The sequence below is a fragment of the Seriola aureovittata genome, chromosome 17, assembly GCF_021018895.1.
Source record: "Seriola aureovittata isolate HTS-2021-v1 ecotype China chromosome 17, ASM2101889v1, whole genome shotgun sequence".
NCBI lineage: Eukaryota > Metazoa > Chordata > Actinopteri > Carangiformes > Carangidae > Seriola > Seriola aureovittata.
The window spans coordinates 11,716,802-11,733,071 of NC_079380.1; the positions used below are offsets into that span (position 1 = coordinate 11,716,802).

The 16,270-nt window shown below is 40.3% G+C and overlaps 2 protein-coding genes across 6 annotated transcripts in view; both read left to right on the forward strand.

Annotated features, from left to right (window-relative positions):
- The window catches only part of gcgra (glucagon receptor a), a 35,010-nt gene extending 31,732 nt beyond the window's left edge, over nucleotides 1-3,278 (forward strand). For all 4 annotated transcript variants that reach the window (XM_056402411.1, XM_056402415.1, XM_056402412.1 and 1 more), the window contains exon 14: nucleotides 76-3,278. In XM_056402411.1, coding sequence (XP_056258386.1) covers nucleotides 76-483 — 408 coding nt within the window. In that variant the 3' untranslated portion in view covers nucleotides 484-3,278. The remainder of the gene's footprint in view (nucleotides 1-75) is intronic.
- Nucleotides 3,279-5,916: 2,638 nt separating this feature from the next.
- The window catches only part of zgc:103625 (methyltransferase-like 26 B), a 40,760-nt gene continuing 30,406 nt past the window's right edge, over nucleotides 5,917-16,270 (forward strand). Inside the window, exons 1-5 of one of the 2 annotated variants that reach the window (XM_056400854.1) lie at nucleotides 5,917-6,031; nucleotides 6,950-7,116; nucleotides 10,363-10,461; nucleotides 11,164-11,240; nucleotides 11,840-11,987. The gene's annotated coding sequence lies outside the window, so the exon portion shown is untranslated. The remainder of the gene's footprint in view (nucleotides 6,032-6,949; nucleotides 7,117-10,362; nucleotides 10,462-11,163; nucleotides 11,241-11,839; nucleotides 11,988-16,270) is intronic. The other variant, XM_056400855.1, reaches the window with a different exon arrangement.

The window sequence follows — 16,270 nt, forward strand, 5'->3', positions numbered from 1 at the left end:
ATTTTTGTCAACCCCCTGACTTTTCTCCTGTTCTCACATGAATAACGTCTACTTTTGCCTCCATCCTTGCCTCAGGTGCAGTCAGAGATTCTGAAGAAGTGGAAGCGCTGGAAGCTAGGGAGGAACATCGAGGAGGAATACCGCCACACCTACAGCAATACGCCCAACACGAAGACAGGCAGCCTGTTGAACCACGTCTCTCGATTGCCTCACCTCCCGGACATCGCCAAAACCTCTGCTCCAGTCTGCAGCCCCGAGGAGAGGCACATGCTTGTGGCTGGCTGCCATAACGGTATGGTCCACGTTAAGGAGGTGGGCCATTGCACCTCTCCGCTGCACGAGGGAACCATCAGCAATTGCACCCTGGTGGAGGACATCAGCCTTACGGACAAGGTGCAGTGCTATGAGGTTCAGAGAGAGAACGAGCCACCTGCGAAAGACACTGGGAACGAAAACTTGGTGAAAAAAGCTGGAGGGCTTTGAGCTCTCACCTGTCTCTGACATAACTGCCCTGGGTGGCTGTGAAGAGCTGGGCTGATAGAGTCATTCTGTCAGAGCGGTCTTTTGCTCAGAGATCAGTGTCACTGGGAGACCGAGCAGCACTTAGCCCTCTCCTCAGCTTGAGAATGGAGAACAATATGGCAGACATCCACGCTGAGGGGTCTAATCTGCTGTGAGCTTTGTGAATGGATTTCCTTAGGTGTTTGTCAGACAGTGTAAGAAACTGCTGCATGTTGAACGATGCAATAACAGCATCTCAAGGCAACCCATGTACAATAATATGGAGAAAAACCCTGAAAGCTTAAACAGCAACAACGGCAACAAAACAAAACAACAACAACAACAACAACAAAAAAGACACAGGGTCCTTGCTTGAGCCTCTGCTTTAATTTGCGCTTTGCATCAAATGTGTGTTTTGTGGTACTGGAGGTTAAAGACAAACTGGATGTTGAACTGCATACACAAAAAAAAAGACCAAACAAGTGACACAAAACAAGAGCGTAGGGAACAGGGGAGAGGAGACTACTTTTTTTTCTTTGCTTTGCTCTGATATTTGTAAATGGTTTTTGTCTATACTGACTTTGATGAAAATGTACAGAAAAAAAGAAGAAAGATTCTGTTGACTGTACCTCATACAGTAAAGTGACCACAGTGTTGTTCAAGTGGCCCCATTCAGGGCCCATGGGAAACTGGCAGCTGCTCTCACCAGGTCATTCCTGACTTACACATAGACCTTAAAGCAGGTCAAGAGATGGCATGGGATGAATTATAAATAAGCTAAAAAATTATCATCGCTTGACTTACTTTGGTGTTTTACAATAAAAATATAATTTTTAATATAGGTCTAAACCTTGGATAATGCTGAGTGCTACAGTTATCACTGTGTACATGTGCCAGGTGTGTTTTCAAGGGGAATAGTTGCCATTAAATATGTTTTCTTTCCCCCTTTCACCATCAAGAAATTGTCTGACTCACACGCCTTGGTATACAATATGAACTTCTACACAGTAGCCTACTCAACCCCTGAGATGGAAGCTGATAGGGGGAGAGAACTGTGCACTCAAATCAAGGATAAAAATACACAGCATATAGACATGACCTGTAAAGGCACGCATGCATAAAATATGAATCCAACAGTGACTCAAAATAGCATGTCACCTCTGGCACAAGGGTGTTTTTTGTGATGCTTAATATATGTGCATGCAAGATTGCGCAGATTTAGTGAACTTAAGCTGTAAGTTGTGCGTGCCGCATGGTGCCATCACATCTGTGCAAGCGCCAAAAATGTCAGTTAGATTGTGCTGATGACTGCATGTGCCCAGTTACTCTACAGACAGTGTTTTCAGTATTCAGCCATATTCTGTGTCTGCAGCTGCTGTGGACACTGAACAAAACTCTGTGCTCTAAAGGTAGAACAAATCCTCTCTGATAAACATGCTAGTGACAAAGAAAGCTAAATTAGCAGTAGTGGTACATTTGCTTCTGAATACATTGCATTATTATTATTATTTTTTTTTTAAAGGGAAGCTTTTTTTTTTAAAAAAAAACAGTTAACCTTTGAGTTGCTAAACATTTTGCCAGAACTAACTCAACTTGACTTTTGTATGTATGACTATTTGCACAATGTTAATTTATAATTGCTCAATACTGTGTGTACATATGTGTTCAAACAGGTGATTTATTAGATTGCTGTCAATATATTTCATGAATGTGTCCCTGTGTATGTATGTATGTGTGTGTGTGTCTGTGACAGTATATTTTCAGGTGGGTATGTATGAATGTGTATAGTTTCATTATTCAAGATTTGTGTATGTGTTACAGTAGGACAAATCACTGGCTGCAGCCAGAGGAGCAGTGGGTTGATATAAACCAGTGCAACTGGCTTCACACAGAGCATCGAGGTCATAGGTCGATATGAGTCAGTCCCACTCTAGTATGTGCGGTATCACACCACAGGATATTCCCAGAATTCATGCCTATATAAGGCATGAGGAAGACACAGCTCTGTTTTATTATGGAAGCCAGTCTCAGTGTCATTTTGTTTTTCAGAGTTAAATTGAAGCACAACAGGGGCGTGTTTGTCATTCAGACAATAGTTCTGTGCATTTACACTTCAGCCAGGTGCTGGTGTTGAGTCTGTAAAAAAATTGCAGAATGGGGCTATTTTTCATCAACATCTGCTTAGGATTGAAATAGAGCAGGTAATAGATATCCAGTACTCAGAATTGAGCTGGGCGCATGACGCACACCACGGCGCTGCCAGTGCTCAGATGTGAATTTGCAGTGTTTTTCTTGTTTTGCAGAGCAGGAGAAATAGTTCGATACTGACACGGCAACAAAGGAATGTTATACACCTTGAGTAAAATAGAATTCAATAGAGTTTATAAGTATATTGCTGATTTTTATTTCAATCGAAAACATGTATTTTAAGCTGTGACCATTACCATGTATGTTTTTTGAAACCAGCAGCTTGGGTCACTCCCCTTTCTGGACCAAAGTGGTTCTTGTCTGAATGTATTCTTTAAAAAGGCCTAAATCAGTATGTCCTTTTTTCTTTTCTCTTAAAGGTGGTTATGTAGAGTATATTTGGTGTGAGAAGCCAATCAGTAAAAACTGTGTTAAGGTGTATACAGTTCATATTGTGTCCACTTATCAAACCTTGTCCAAATAGTGAAAGAATAAATTACAATGTATGTGAAAGACTATTTTAACTTTGTGTTTTTTTGTATTGGTGAACATTCATGGTGTTAAAATAAATAGAAGAAAGCATGTCCAGATCAGTTTTCTCAGCTTCTTGATGATGTAGGCTGCAGTGGCTAGCTGGCTGGCTGAATACCAGGTTGGTTTATAAGGGAGGTGAGTATTGATTTTACCCCAGGGTCAGGTGCTGTTTGATAGCACACACTGTTCCTTATCTTAGCCCAGACCCACTGGATAGGTCACCTCACTGACTTTTTAAAACCGCTCAGGTTCAACATTCCCATATCTTTAAGGTGTCTGTGTACTCCATCAGAACTGTTTGTTGGATGATCGAATAGCTTCGGAGACTCTCTTCCCCTATACCTTTCTGATAAGATTGGAGAGGGGGTCTGTGTTTGAACATTTCTTACATTACTTTCTGAAAAATTCAATGGCAATGTTAAGTAAATTCAACAGGCTTTAATTTGAAAGACAAAATAAAAAAATATAAGCATAGACCTGAGAAAATACACAGCAATAAAAAGCCCAAAACATTGACTCAACAAAATGTAACAAACTGTACAATAAACATGCTGTCATAGGGCCTGTCAGAATGTGTTTCCCTCCCATTTCAACTAGCACCCTCTCTCTGTGCTTAGGGTTAGGATAAGGTAACATGTTAAAGTTAGGGGAAACACATATGGATGGGGCAACAGACTTTGACACAACACAGCATTCAGGTGAAAGTGATGTGCCAGAAAGATGAAACAACATTTTTGTCAAAAAAGGCCTCAGACTAAGAAAGAGACAAGACCAGGGCTGCAGTTGAAAAGTCTTTTTTGCTTGGTAAAATGACCTGGAAGTATCTAAGTGGCAGCCATGATAAGAGTTGGTCACATACTCTAAATGAAAAGGAAAGCAGCTTCAGTGCTTCCTATCTTATCTCCTTTAACACTTGGTCTTCCTTTACGAAAGGAAAGGAGATAATGCTCTCCCACAATTTCTTGCTGCAGCAATAATTGAAGTGACGCACCATTGTAGTTTTACCTATGAGTTTCACCAAGGCAGAACCACGTCAACGTAGAAACAACGGAGCATTGTGACACATCCAAAAGTTATGGAAATCCTTGCATGATCGACTGAGCTTCAAATCCACAAATATAGTTGAGTTCTTCTTTTTCAAATCTGTACACAACAAGCATATTGAATTTCAAATTAACAATATCATCATCATAACAAAATACAATATACATACATGTCATTTCACTTAATCCCCTTCCACTGAGGAATGCACAAAAATTAATTTTCTCTACTTAACAAATATATAAAAATGTCAGTCTCCCAACAACAACTGAACAATTTACTCGGGCCTCTTGTTCAGTTCGTACTGGATCCAGTACAGATCTGGGAGAGACATTCCCAGATCTGACTCAACTCTGGCCAGATCTAGTATGGATCCAGTGTGGATCTGAACCTGATGCAGTACAGATCTGGGCCAGATCCACTAAGGATCCAGTATGGATCTGGGCCAGATCCAGTGTGGATCAAATATGGATCTTTGAATCTGGGCCAGAACTGGGCCGGCTCCAGGCTGGATGAAGAATTTTTTTATGGTGATCAGATCTGTACTGGATCTACATCTGGCCCGGAGGATCTGGGCCAGATTTTAGGATGGCTCGTACTAAATAATTTTTGTCCTATCTGGGATAAACCTACTTATGTCTGAATATAGTTTACTTTGGTCTCTTGTTCAGTTCCTTATTTTTTTACTTAATTGTTGTTTTAATGGCTCAACTTTATGTACTTGTGTATTCCTTTCGTGTTATCTTATTTCAACATTTCAATCCCATTTGTTTTGTTCTTGTGGTTTGGAAAGTAATATTTATTGTCCATGTGTTATATAAGCAATATCACACAAGAGGGAGTGATGTAGCTACTGAATATCAGCACGGCAGTGATTCGTCATAGGTACGGAGCCGCAGGCCGAGTACCTCGAGTGATACTGACCTCGAGTGTGATATTGCTTTTATACAACAGTTCCACAAACGCCATATTAATTAAATAAGGAACAACAGATTATGGTTTGTTTGTTTATGTCATCATTAAATCAGCTACGCAAACACAAATAGTTCCGCAACAGGACTGTTGCTAAGCAACACAAACATTTCCCTGACACGCACAGTGTGCACTAGCTTGCTACTTTGTCTACATACTCAGTTGTGCGCTGAAGTACCAAGGCTTCTTCCCTTCATCCTCTTCTTACGACCATACATCGTTTAATTAAAATGTTATCTCTGGAAATATATTAATCTTTGCAAAGTTTGTTACAATCTAAGATAGATAAAGACCGTTAATGTAACAGTGATTAATGGTTAACAGAACACCTGTGAAGCGGAGTGATACGTGTAGTTAAAAGTCCCACTGCTGTTGTACTCTATATCACCACTCATAGAATGTCTCACTTCCAATCAAATTATTTGGTCGGAACTAACTGTTGTATAAACTGTTGCGCAGTTGTCTTTTCCTAATTCATTATATATTCTTATATAGTTTTTGTTTTTACTTTTCGACCGCAGCCAGAGCACAGACTATGCCATGGGGATTACTGGTTCAAGTCTCGGTAAACGGGTAGACCCATAAAGTTTTAAAATTTTTACCTGCTCTGTCACTTACCAGCCCTTCAGTGTAATTCATGAGACTCGGTCCCAGCGTTTAAGTCCAAGGCTGAATTTCCTTCACAGTCCCACGGTGGAGCCAATGCTGGTCTGGCTTCACGGAGTTGGAAGAGAGCCCTACGAGCGGCTAAATGGCTCCTGCTTGACTCGGAATTGGCTTTTCTTCTGCGCCATGCGTGAGTGACTTGATTGCGTGAAAGACTAAATACTGTTACATGTCTGTTTTCATAAGATTAACTTGCTAACTTGCTGTGACCCATACAATGAATTTGTTTGGCAAATGTTGCTATCGCTAGCTGGCTAACTTTCAGCATTACCGGGGAGTATATCACGGCTTGTAAGTAATGCTAACGTGGGCTTCTAAGTAATTATGCTAGCGTGGGCTAATGGTTGTGGCTGGATTGTTTTTTTTGTTGGCTGTGTACACAGGGTAACTAATCAACGGAGCCCGGAAGTGTGGGCAACCGAAGCATTTGATTTGTTCTAACATGGTGGTAGTTGCAGGGACAAATATTTCTAAAACCCAGTAGCCCACTTATGCATCACCTTTTAACTGCTGTGTCTGTGCATTGTGGTTTTGGCTTTGAAATATTTGCATTTGCATCACAGATCATTGGCAGCCAGATTATCATTTTCAGAAAGCTATGACAAAAAGAAAATGTCATTCACTTGTACTGTAACAGCTTAGCCAGACTTATACTCTCTGTAAAAGAGTCCCCTTGACTGCTTCTTCAGCAATGTGCATTTAATGTAAGAAACACAGATGTCAAACTCAACAAATTTTTCTGCACATCCACACCAAAATAAGAGTGCTGTGTGGAGCAAAGAGAGAAACATCCAGTGACAGTGGACATTTTCAACACTACCCGATTTCTAATATAACAGTGTTGGGCAGAGCTTGTATATTTATTTGCAATTAGTGACATATTGTTTGCTTTAGCAACTAATGGCCTATTTTAGCAGGAAACAATTTTATGTCCTTTGGGTATAAGAAGATGGGAAGTGTTGGAAAAAGCATGCTCTCTGTGCTCCATAATGCTCGAGGAGTAAATATATTGGGGCAATAGATGTGATGTTTATGTTTTCCCCCTCAGGCCTGTGAACTGGGTTTGTCTCCTGATGTGAACAAAGAGCTTGTGTGTGACCTGGCCGTAAAGCCAGTGAGTGGTTCTCCACCCTCAGCTGTCTGACAGGCTTTCAGGGCGGCTTCGTGGCTCTCGTGCTATCATCACCTCCCAGGATCCTCAGCATGGTACAGCTGGTGAGGCACAGTGCACAGACGGCATGCATTTGTGATTTTTTTTTTTTTTTCTTTTTAATTTTTTCAAGCTTTTTGTGCCTTTTAATGATAGTGCAGTAGAGAGAGACAGGAAATGTGGAGGCAGAGAGAGGGGGAATGACATGCAGGTAAGGGCTTGTCCGATGCGGGACTCGAACCGGGGCCATCTGCAGCGAGGACTATATCCTCTGCCGGGGGGGCGGATGCTCATCCAACTGAGCTACTCGACGCCCCCAGCTACTGAAATTCTATATGAGCAGTACAGGCAAATATTACTTAATTAGTTAACACTGCGGGTGAACTGTTACATGTGCTCCAGACTATATGAAATTATTACATCATAAGGGATAACACCAGTGTTTAAAAAATAATTCTAAGGGCATAAGCTATCAAGCTATATTAATATATGTAACATCAGTGCTGCCATAAAGTTCTTAATGGGTTGTAAGAGGTAATTTTCTTCATCTGAAGAGGAAATTGTGTCAAGTTGGTTCAAAGCAGCAAAGTCACTGAATATACTGAATTGTAATAGGCAAGCTTTTCAAAACAAGCCTCAGTTCTGCACTTATGACATCGAAAAGAGCACAAACGTAAGAAAATAGATATATTGCATCTGCTAACGTGAGCATGAAGTCTGCTTTTACAAAGTGTGTATTGCTACTGGCTTTTCTTGTCTTATTCCCTTCTCTTGGTCGTCCTTGTCTCTCTTTTTCTGTATCTATTTGTCCAAGAGTGAAAAAAGTTATGTAGAATGACAAAGAAAGTAAAACAATGTTTCCTTACTTTTGCAGTTTGGAAACAGTCACTGAAAACTATTAAATGCATTAGAGGCTTATCTAAACTGCTCTTTGCTAACTTGGTTTTGCTATTGATCACTGTAAATTCTACAGAGTCATCAATTACCAGCCTATTTTATTGTCGTATAAATCCCCTGACCAGGCAGCTCCCATTTATCACATCACTCCACCCACACTGAGTGAGTGAGTGAGCGAGCATGGGCACAGCTGATTTCTGGAGCAGTTCTTACAAATAAAAATAAGCAATAATCTGAAAAACTGGACTTTTTTGCGTTGACAGCATTTATGTTACCCCAAGATTATTTTAAGTCACTTTAAAAACTGTTGGAACACAACTGACTTTAAACCAAAAAGATATGTGAAAAGCATTTTACACCGTGGTGATCCAAAAATCACCATCCAGACTTTAACCATGCACTGATGCATGCTATGAGCAGTAATGTGTGTAGATTTTCTCTAAAAAGAAAGGAAGTGATATTAAATTTATTAATTTAGAAATGACCACAACTGCATAAACAGTTCAATGAAGCAGGTACATGGGCTAATTAATCTGAAAGTAAACAGGTTTTGGAAGTTGTAAATCAAAAGTAATTGCCTCTTTTAAATGGAAATTAACAAACTTGATGTCAACTCATCAAATAAAGTAGTAAATTCAAATATTCAACAACCCAGAACTACAGATGCTTGTCATATCATTTTTGTGTCAGCCTGTGAAAGCATGACAAATACAAAAGTGTAGCTGGTCTACACAAAAACATTTCCCTCATGTTTCAAGCGTGGCACGCTGCTCAGCTAAATTAACATTGTTTACTCAGAGAGGCAGGATTCATGGGTTTGGTTAATGCATGAGCTTCATCATCAGTCAGGTTGTTAGAGCTCATTAGCTGTGTTTGAGAAGTCGTGTTATCGCCTCCCTCATGCAGAGCAGAGTCCCCTGGGTACACACACTCTGGGTCGAAGCAACCCAATCTACCAAAGCTACTACATCCCCATGTAATATGAAGAAGACTCCCTCACTCACTCTCACACACACACACAGCGTCATCTGAGAGACTCCCACCCCAACCCACCCCCTCACCACAGCCTATTAGTCTGTCAACACCTCTGCACAGTCTGGTCACAAGCATGCCAAATTAAATCAACTGAATGTGCAATCAGATTATAGCCATCAAACACAGAATAAGTTGAATAAATCCAGTATCTCGGACCGTGTGGTGGTTGAAGCGGAAGCACTGAGGCAGATTGACTGATATGGTTCAAGGTAAATTCACTGGCCTGGATGTGAGTCTGATAACCAAAAGCTTCTCTTAGAGGAGGACTAAAAGAAGGGCTCTCAGTACACATTACCATTCTGTGTTCAGCAGTGTGGTTCAAAATAGCCAAGGGAATAAAAGGCCATTGCTGATATCCCACAGTAGCAATTCCAGCTCCAATTTTATTTTAAAGGAATAGTTCAACCTTTTGGGAAACTATTCCTTTGAGTCTGCAAAGTGGGAATCAATCAGCTGCACACTGGCCCCATCTCAAAACTTCCATTCTTAATTCAAGCTGTCATGTCAATTTAACAGTGAGAGACATTTTTTTTCTCACCCTCTATTTGCTTGTCATTTCAAGAGGAGATTAGAAAGACAGCACTCACCATAATCTACTCAAATTAGGATGTAACTGCTGTAGTAATAGCCTCAAAAAAGCACTGACAATGATAGAAAGGCAATTTTACACATGCTATAAATGGTTCCTTCAATTGCTTTCATCCTGCTATTATTTAAAAGACACTAATTCGCTTATATTGTGTTAGAAGTACATGCACAGTTTGAACAGTCTGTTCAATCAGTCCCATGGCTGATAAATGACTTGATAACTTTGCATAACAGTTTGTGATTGTCAAACACAACGGAGTGCATTTGAGAGCAGATGACACATGAGTAATTGGTGTGTGTTTTGTTTTGTTTTTTTTGTTGTTTTTTTGTTTACACTCGCTGATTCATTCACTCCATTGGACAAGATACATTAATAACAATGGTCATAAGACTGTGAGGGAAAACAATTAGACATTGACCAAACATTATCCAATGTGGATTATGATGCAGAATGTATTCAGTATTACATTCCTCATTGCTTACTGTCATTGAGAAGCACTGTTTGGTAATGTGATGCTGTAATTGTACATTGTAGTTGATATTTGAATGTGTCTGACAGTACCATAAGTGCATATATGTTTTAGCTGTGGTGGAGCTTAGATTCCATCTGGATCAGCCTGAGGAGCTCCATGTAAAACAAGGACAGTGTTGTTTTGACTTGGTGCTGAAAATTGTGTCCATGACTCAAAAGTGACAATAAAGATGATGGAGGACACCACTGACTGCATGCGGTTTACTCTAACTCTGCATAACTCTGCCCCAAATGAACTTTGTCCTTGTTTCTTTGTCAGCAAACCACTTCACATCTGCCGTGTCTCATCTGGGTCAAAAAAGCAACTCAAGCAGCAACAAGGTGACAGATTTGTCCCTCCGCTGAGGGAGGTTGCAAGGTGAGGTCAGAAAGAAACTTTGCCTCAGGATCAGAAAAGCGGAATGTTCCAATTCTGTGGCATCCTGTCAAATGTAATGGAACAATTAAGGATGAACATATTATGTTATATTTACTCATTAGTTTTTGCCACCAAGCTATTAAGTCTGGTTGGACAATCGCGAACAAGCCACAAACCTGATGAGATTTAAAATTCAGTTCACAATTTATTTAATTCAACTGAATGCATATGGATTTCCTGCATTTTATTTGGGCAAAACACTCCATAAAGAATAACAAATACGCCCCCAAGCTTTCATCACATTTCAATATGACAGATTTCTGGGTAGTTACTATTACGTGCTTCAGTCTGATTTACAAAACCTTACGACAAGGAAGTTAGCAATTATGGCCAAAGGCAACCCTCCCAAAGAGTTTGGGGAGCCAAACTCATGATGCTGTTTTTCATGGTTTATCTGGGAACTGACAGTAACCATAATCGAGTGGGCAACTGGACAGAGTTTCCTAGAGAGGCTCGCACCACCACCTAACCTCAGGCAGCAACAAATTAACTGCTGTATCTTTGAAGACTGTTGAGCTTTTTCAGAGATTTTGTTAAGCTCCCTTCAAGCTCTTCGTGTCAGCTTTTACAATTCTCACTGTAAATCTGTCCTGATCATTTCTACTCATGGCATCTCCTCTGCTTTATTTTTTCCATCTATAGGTCTGTCTAGATGAATCGATACCCTGCAAAAATGCTGATTTCTGGCAAAGCTAAGTATTGGCCCACAATATCTGCAGGTGAGCTCCAGTATGGCTGGAGGCAAATAGACCAGTAATTTTCTTCCATTCACCAGCAAGGATAGTGAATCAGAGCCTGGTTGTGTGCTCAATGCCTATATTTTTCACATGAGGGTGATAAAAGTCAGATGATCCGAGTATGGACAGCACGAGGTGTTGGGGGTGAAAATGTTTATCTTGGTTTACAGGAGGACAAATATTCCTCTTAACTCCCAAAGGCTACTGGTTTAGTTTTATGGTTTACTGTCATGTGTACTGAGAAAAAAAATCACATTATATAAGACCTAGGTCAATAGAATACAAACAAGTTGTTACTCCTGCCCTGTCACATTTGCCTACATGTGTGCATGCAATATATGAATAATTTATGTTGTACTAAATGTATGTACAGGAAAGAATGGAAGAATGGAACCGATTTTAACATAAGGCTGCAACATAAACAAAATTTGAAAAAGTGATTGTCATTGCACTGTATATCTAACTGATCTGTCAAATGGACATCTCTAAGTATTCTTTTCTAACGGGTGCTTCCTGCAAGCCCATATAATTTCTTCAAACACTGTTGTTGTTGTTGTTACAGTTGTTTTCCATGTTTTCAGAATTTATCAGATATGACAAGACTTCCAGCAGCTTCACCCTGAGGCAGCGGGAAAGCTGTCTGAAAACTGGGCTGCTATTGGTGACAGAATCCTTTCGTATGCCCAGCCAGAGGGAAACTGCCCTGAGTGCTAAATGACATGACACTAGGTAAGATATTTTTAATAGTAAAATTTCATAATCTATAAGAAAATAACAATTGAAAGTTGAGATGCATTTTTTTTTTTTTCAATTAGACTGTATTTCAGACTTTACTAACATGGTATCGGTTGGTAAATATAACTTTGCTGTTTGCTCTATTACTGGATTCACAATGTCCAGTCTTTACTCCAGTACCCTCGCCTCCATCTGTGTTGCAGTTCCAAACTTACAGTATGTCCCTCAAACAGCCTATGTAAAATCAACAAAAAAAATTCAGTCCTCATAAATTACTAAATAACACAAAAATAACACACACACTGGGTCAAGGCAACCTATTTTCTTCTCACCCAATTGTGTCTGTGTGAGACATTTGTCAGCGCCAGCCTTACAGTGATTCCTGTAATAGTAGTATTAGTAGTTGGTAATAGTGATAGTAGTAGTTAGTCGTTAGGGACTCTTAAATTCAGCCTGTAAATTACCAGCAACACACTCCTGCTTTAAAACTATACTAAAGTGATGTCATCATTATTGTTGGGTATTAAATTTAAGCTGTATCATATTTCATTACAGTTAAACTGCTTGGCTCTTTATTATCTAGATTACATCATTAAAAGCTATGTATTAGATGTAGAAGTGCACATCATTATAAGATAAAACACCAAAATTGAGGGACTACGCCCTGACTGGAATGGATTTTCCTGCCTACCAAAATCAATAAGCCTCGTGACCAGAAGCGGACACCTTGACATCTGTGCGACCTTCTTAATGGGAGTCTCTGACCAGACTATGACCTTCTTATTACAGTGTCACATTCGTCGATCCACCTCTCGCCTGAAGGACCAAATGTAACTTCCTGCTTGAGGTTTCATGACCACCTTGATGGTCTTACAAAAGACTTAACGAGAACATGATATGTCATTTCCATCTGGCCTTCAGTACAAACTGTTGAACGTCGAGCAAGAGGGTACACTAACATCACAATGTTGTTGCTACCTGCTGCAGTTTAACAGTGAGGGAACAGGTTCGGTGAAGAGAGGCTGCCAGGAGATTAAAGCTGTCTCCCCGGCTTTCAGCAGCTTGATATGTGAATACTGATGCACAATGTAACACCGAACCCCCCTGGCAGGAGATGTTGACAAACAAGCTAATAAATTAATCTTACCTGTTGGATTTGGACTGTCAGAAACCTGCATGCTTTGAATTCATGTCTGCTCATTAATCCTCACCATGTACCAGGGCCCACACTAGTGCTAAATCCCCGGCGCCAGCCCCAGTGGACTGTTGCAGACAGTGATAGCCTGACTGAGATGCTCCAAAGAGTGGTCATCCACTGATGTTGTGTTTCAGTCAGAAACTTCTTTAGTGTCTGGTCAAACTGGATTTATCTTCTGCTCTCCTGAGTGGCACTCACAGATGAGGTGAGAAAAAGTTCAACTTAATACAAGACTCCTAAATCTCAACAAATAGTAAAAGATTTCAGGTTTGCACTCAGAAGGAATCTGCTTGTTTAGCCTTTACAAGTAGTATTTCTCTCCTCAAAATTTCATCCTTCATGATACAGTTTAAAATGCTTGTTCTATTGAATCGGGGGAAAAAAAAACTTTTCATCTCAAGACCCTGATTACACAACAAGCTATTGCCCCTTCACCATAAAGCCACATCCTCTGACCACAGACTCCTCTCTCAGTGAACAGCCTCTCTGTGACTGATCTGTCTGCCTGTATAATCTGAGGAATAAGATGTATTAGTCCACTCATCTGAGACGCTCACACTTTTATCCCTAGTCCCACCTCTAGTATCAGCCGGATAAACAAGCGGTTCACTCTCTATCAGCCGTTTGTTATCCCATAGTATCAGTGGGACTTACTCATGTGCTCCTTAACAGTGATGTATGTCATTACTGTGATAATAACATGTCTGTGTGTCTGGCCAGTTGGAAACAATAAACTAGTGAATGTGCATCTACACAGTTTCTGAACATGATCAACTTTGAGAAGGATGGATGGACTAGAACCAGGCCGGTCATGAGCTAATCTAATGGTTTTGGTTTTTGCAGTTTGTTTGTGTAATAGATGAGGGTGACGGCAATTAGCTTAGAGGCAAAACATAGGTGGGATTTGTTTTGCCTTGTTATATTCGACGAGCAGTGTACAGTATATCTTTCTTTATATCTTACAACTGAGGCATTTTGCTTATGTAGCAACAACACATTTTTAAACAAGGGTAAGAGTGTACATCCTGGGGCATGAATGTCACGTCAATCCATCCAATAGCTGTTTAGACTCTTCACTCAAAACCACAAATGTCAAGATCATGGTGGTGCTAGAGGAAGTGTTGGGGATCAGCAAAGTCATTAGAATGTATCCCCAGGGGATCAATATCTGATTTGCACAAACTTTCATACCAATCCATACAATAGTTGTTGAGATATTGCATGCTAGACGAAACTGGTGGCTGACAGACCCAGGCTCTATGGATGGCATTGCTGTGACACTAACATGGCTGAAAATGTGATACTCTGAATAACTTGGAAGCAGCTCCTGTAGATAATAAACTAACCGATGCAGCTCTTATAACTCTAAGTAGAATAATGGATCCCAGAGTACACATAATACATAAAGGGTACTCAGAGGAAGCTAAAAATTGCCCTGTATTACTAGTCTTTAATGCTAAGAGCACTGACTGAGGATGTAACCACACTTGTAAAAGAAGTCAGCATTATTTGTGTACCATAAACAGCTCTGAACCTCCAGTCACACATCTCTTACTACATATCCCAAGCACTGAATCTCTTGTAATTGACATGCATCCATGCTAAAGTAATGTCTGCCTCATCTCTGCATGTGTCCAAGTGAGAGAAGAAAAACAAGCAGGATCCTGGAGCAAAGCAAAGCCAGCATTCCTGCAGCCAGACTGCAAATGGCAGAAAGCATGTCAGCTGGGAAAAAAAAAAAAAATAGTTGAGCACCGACTGTTGTTGAAGGCATGTAGTGGTTTTTGCCCCAAGAGTAAAATGGACATCAAGTCTTCTCTTATGTAAGGACCTTGTTGATTACAACATCCATTCTACCCACACATCCATTTATTTAGTTGGTGCAGCTCTCACAGTGCCGGTGGACTTTCAGAGGAGTTGTTGTGATGGCTTTAGGAGGAGTTCATCAATCGTAAACAGGCAGCAGTTAGGCACCTTGGCAATGAATGTGCAAAGCACACTACATCTCCGGTGACAGCTTCTCATTTGTTACTTCACACCATTCCATTAGACCATCATACATCAGCTAATACAGTATTTACTGGATCATGCAGCACAATAGCAAGCCCCAGTTTTTGTCAAGAACATTTATGAACAGACATCATATCTCCTCATTTCAACAATGTATCAAGGTTTTCTTTCTGGACTCACCAATAAACCCAATACAGGGATAATCAATTTACTAGGATGACAAACGTCTACATGTTGCACTCCACGTGGAGACTGTTTATTACTTTCAAGGTCCAGTTTGACCTGTTTAAGACCAAGAAGGGGACTATTTCTTTTAATGGAAGAGTCCACTCTAGAGAATATGTACACTCTTATATGATGTCAGTCTTACCCTTTTGGTGTACTCACTGATCCAAACCTGCTTTAATGATTTTTTTTGGGCCACTTGGGGGCAGAGCAATAAGCGTTGTGTGTAACATAGACATATTATCACCTTAGAAAGGTGATATGCATGTATGCTAGCAAACAATGGCTCATTTACACATTAAGCATACAAGGAGGAGTGTTTGCATTTCTCTGGAGTTCATGATAATTGTAAGTAGAGTTAAAACAATAAGTTGCTTAATCGACTAGTTGATCAACAGAAAAATAGACTGTTCTGGTAATCGATTAATCGATTTTTAAGATAATTTTCAAAGACGAAGTGAAGATTTGCTGCTTTTCTTTGTCATATAAGACGTCTTTGGCTCTGGGAAGTTGATAGACTAGGCAATTAATTGATCAATCAAAAAAAAAAATTACGTTAGAGATGATTGACTAATAGTGACCGCGTGGCACTGCCTGGCGCACCTATGGCACATACCTGCATCTGGAGACAGTGTGTGTGTTCTCATGTCAAGAGCCTCTGTCGCTGTTTGCTCTGAGATTTACTGAATTGTTATCTTTTGTTGTTGTTTATTATCAACAGCCAGAAATTTTTTACAATTGCTCCACCTGGAGCTGATGTAACCTACTGACCAGTGTGGCTTGTGTACTCGACTGGACGGCAGCCGGCAGCACAGTTGAGATTTATTGCGCTGAATTATAATCC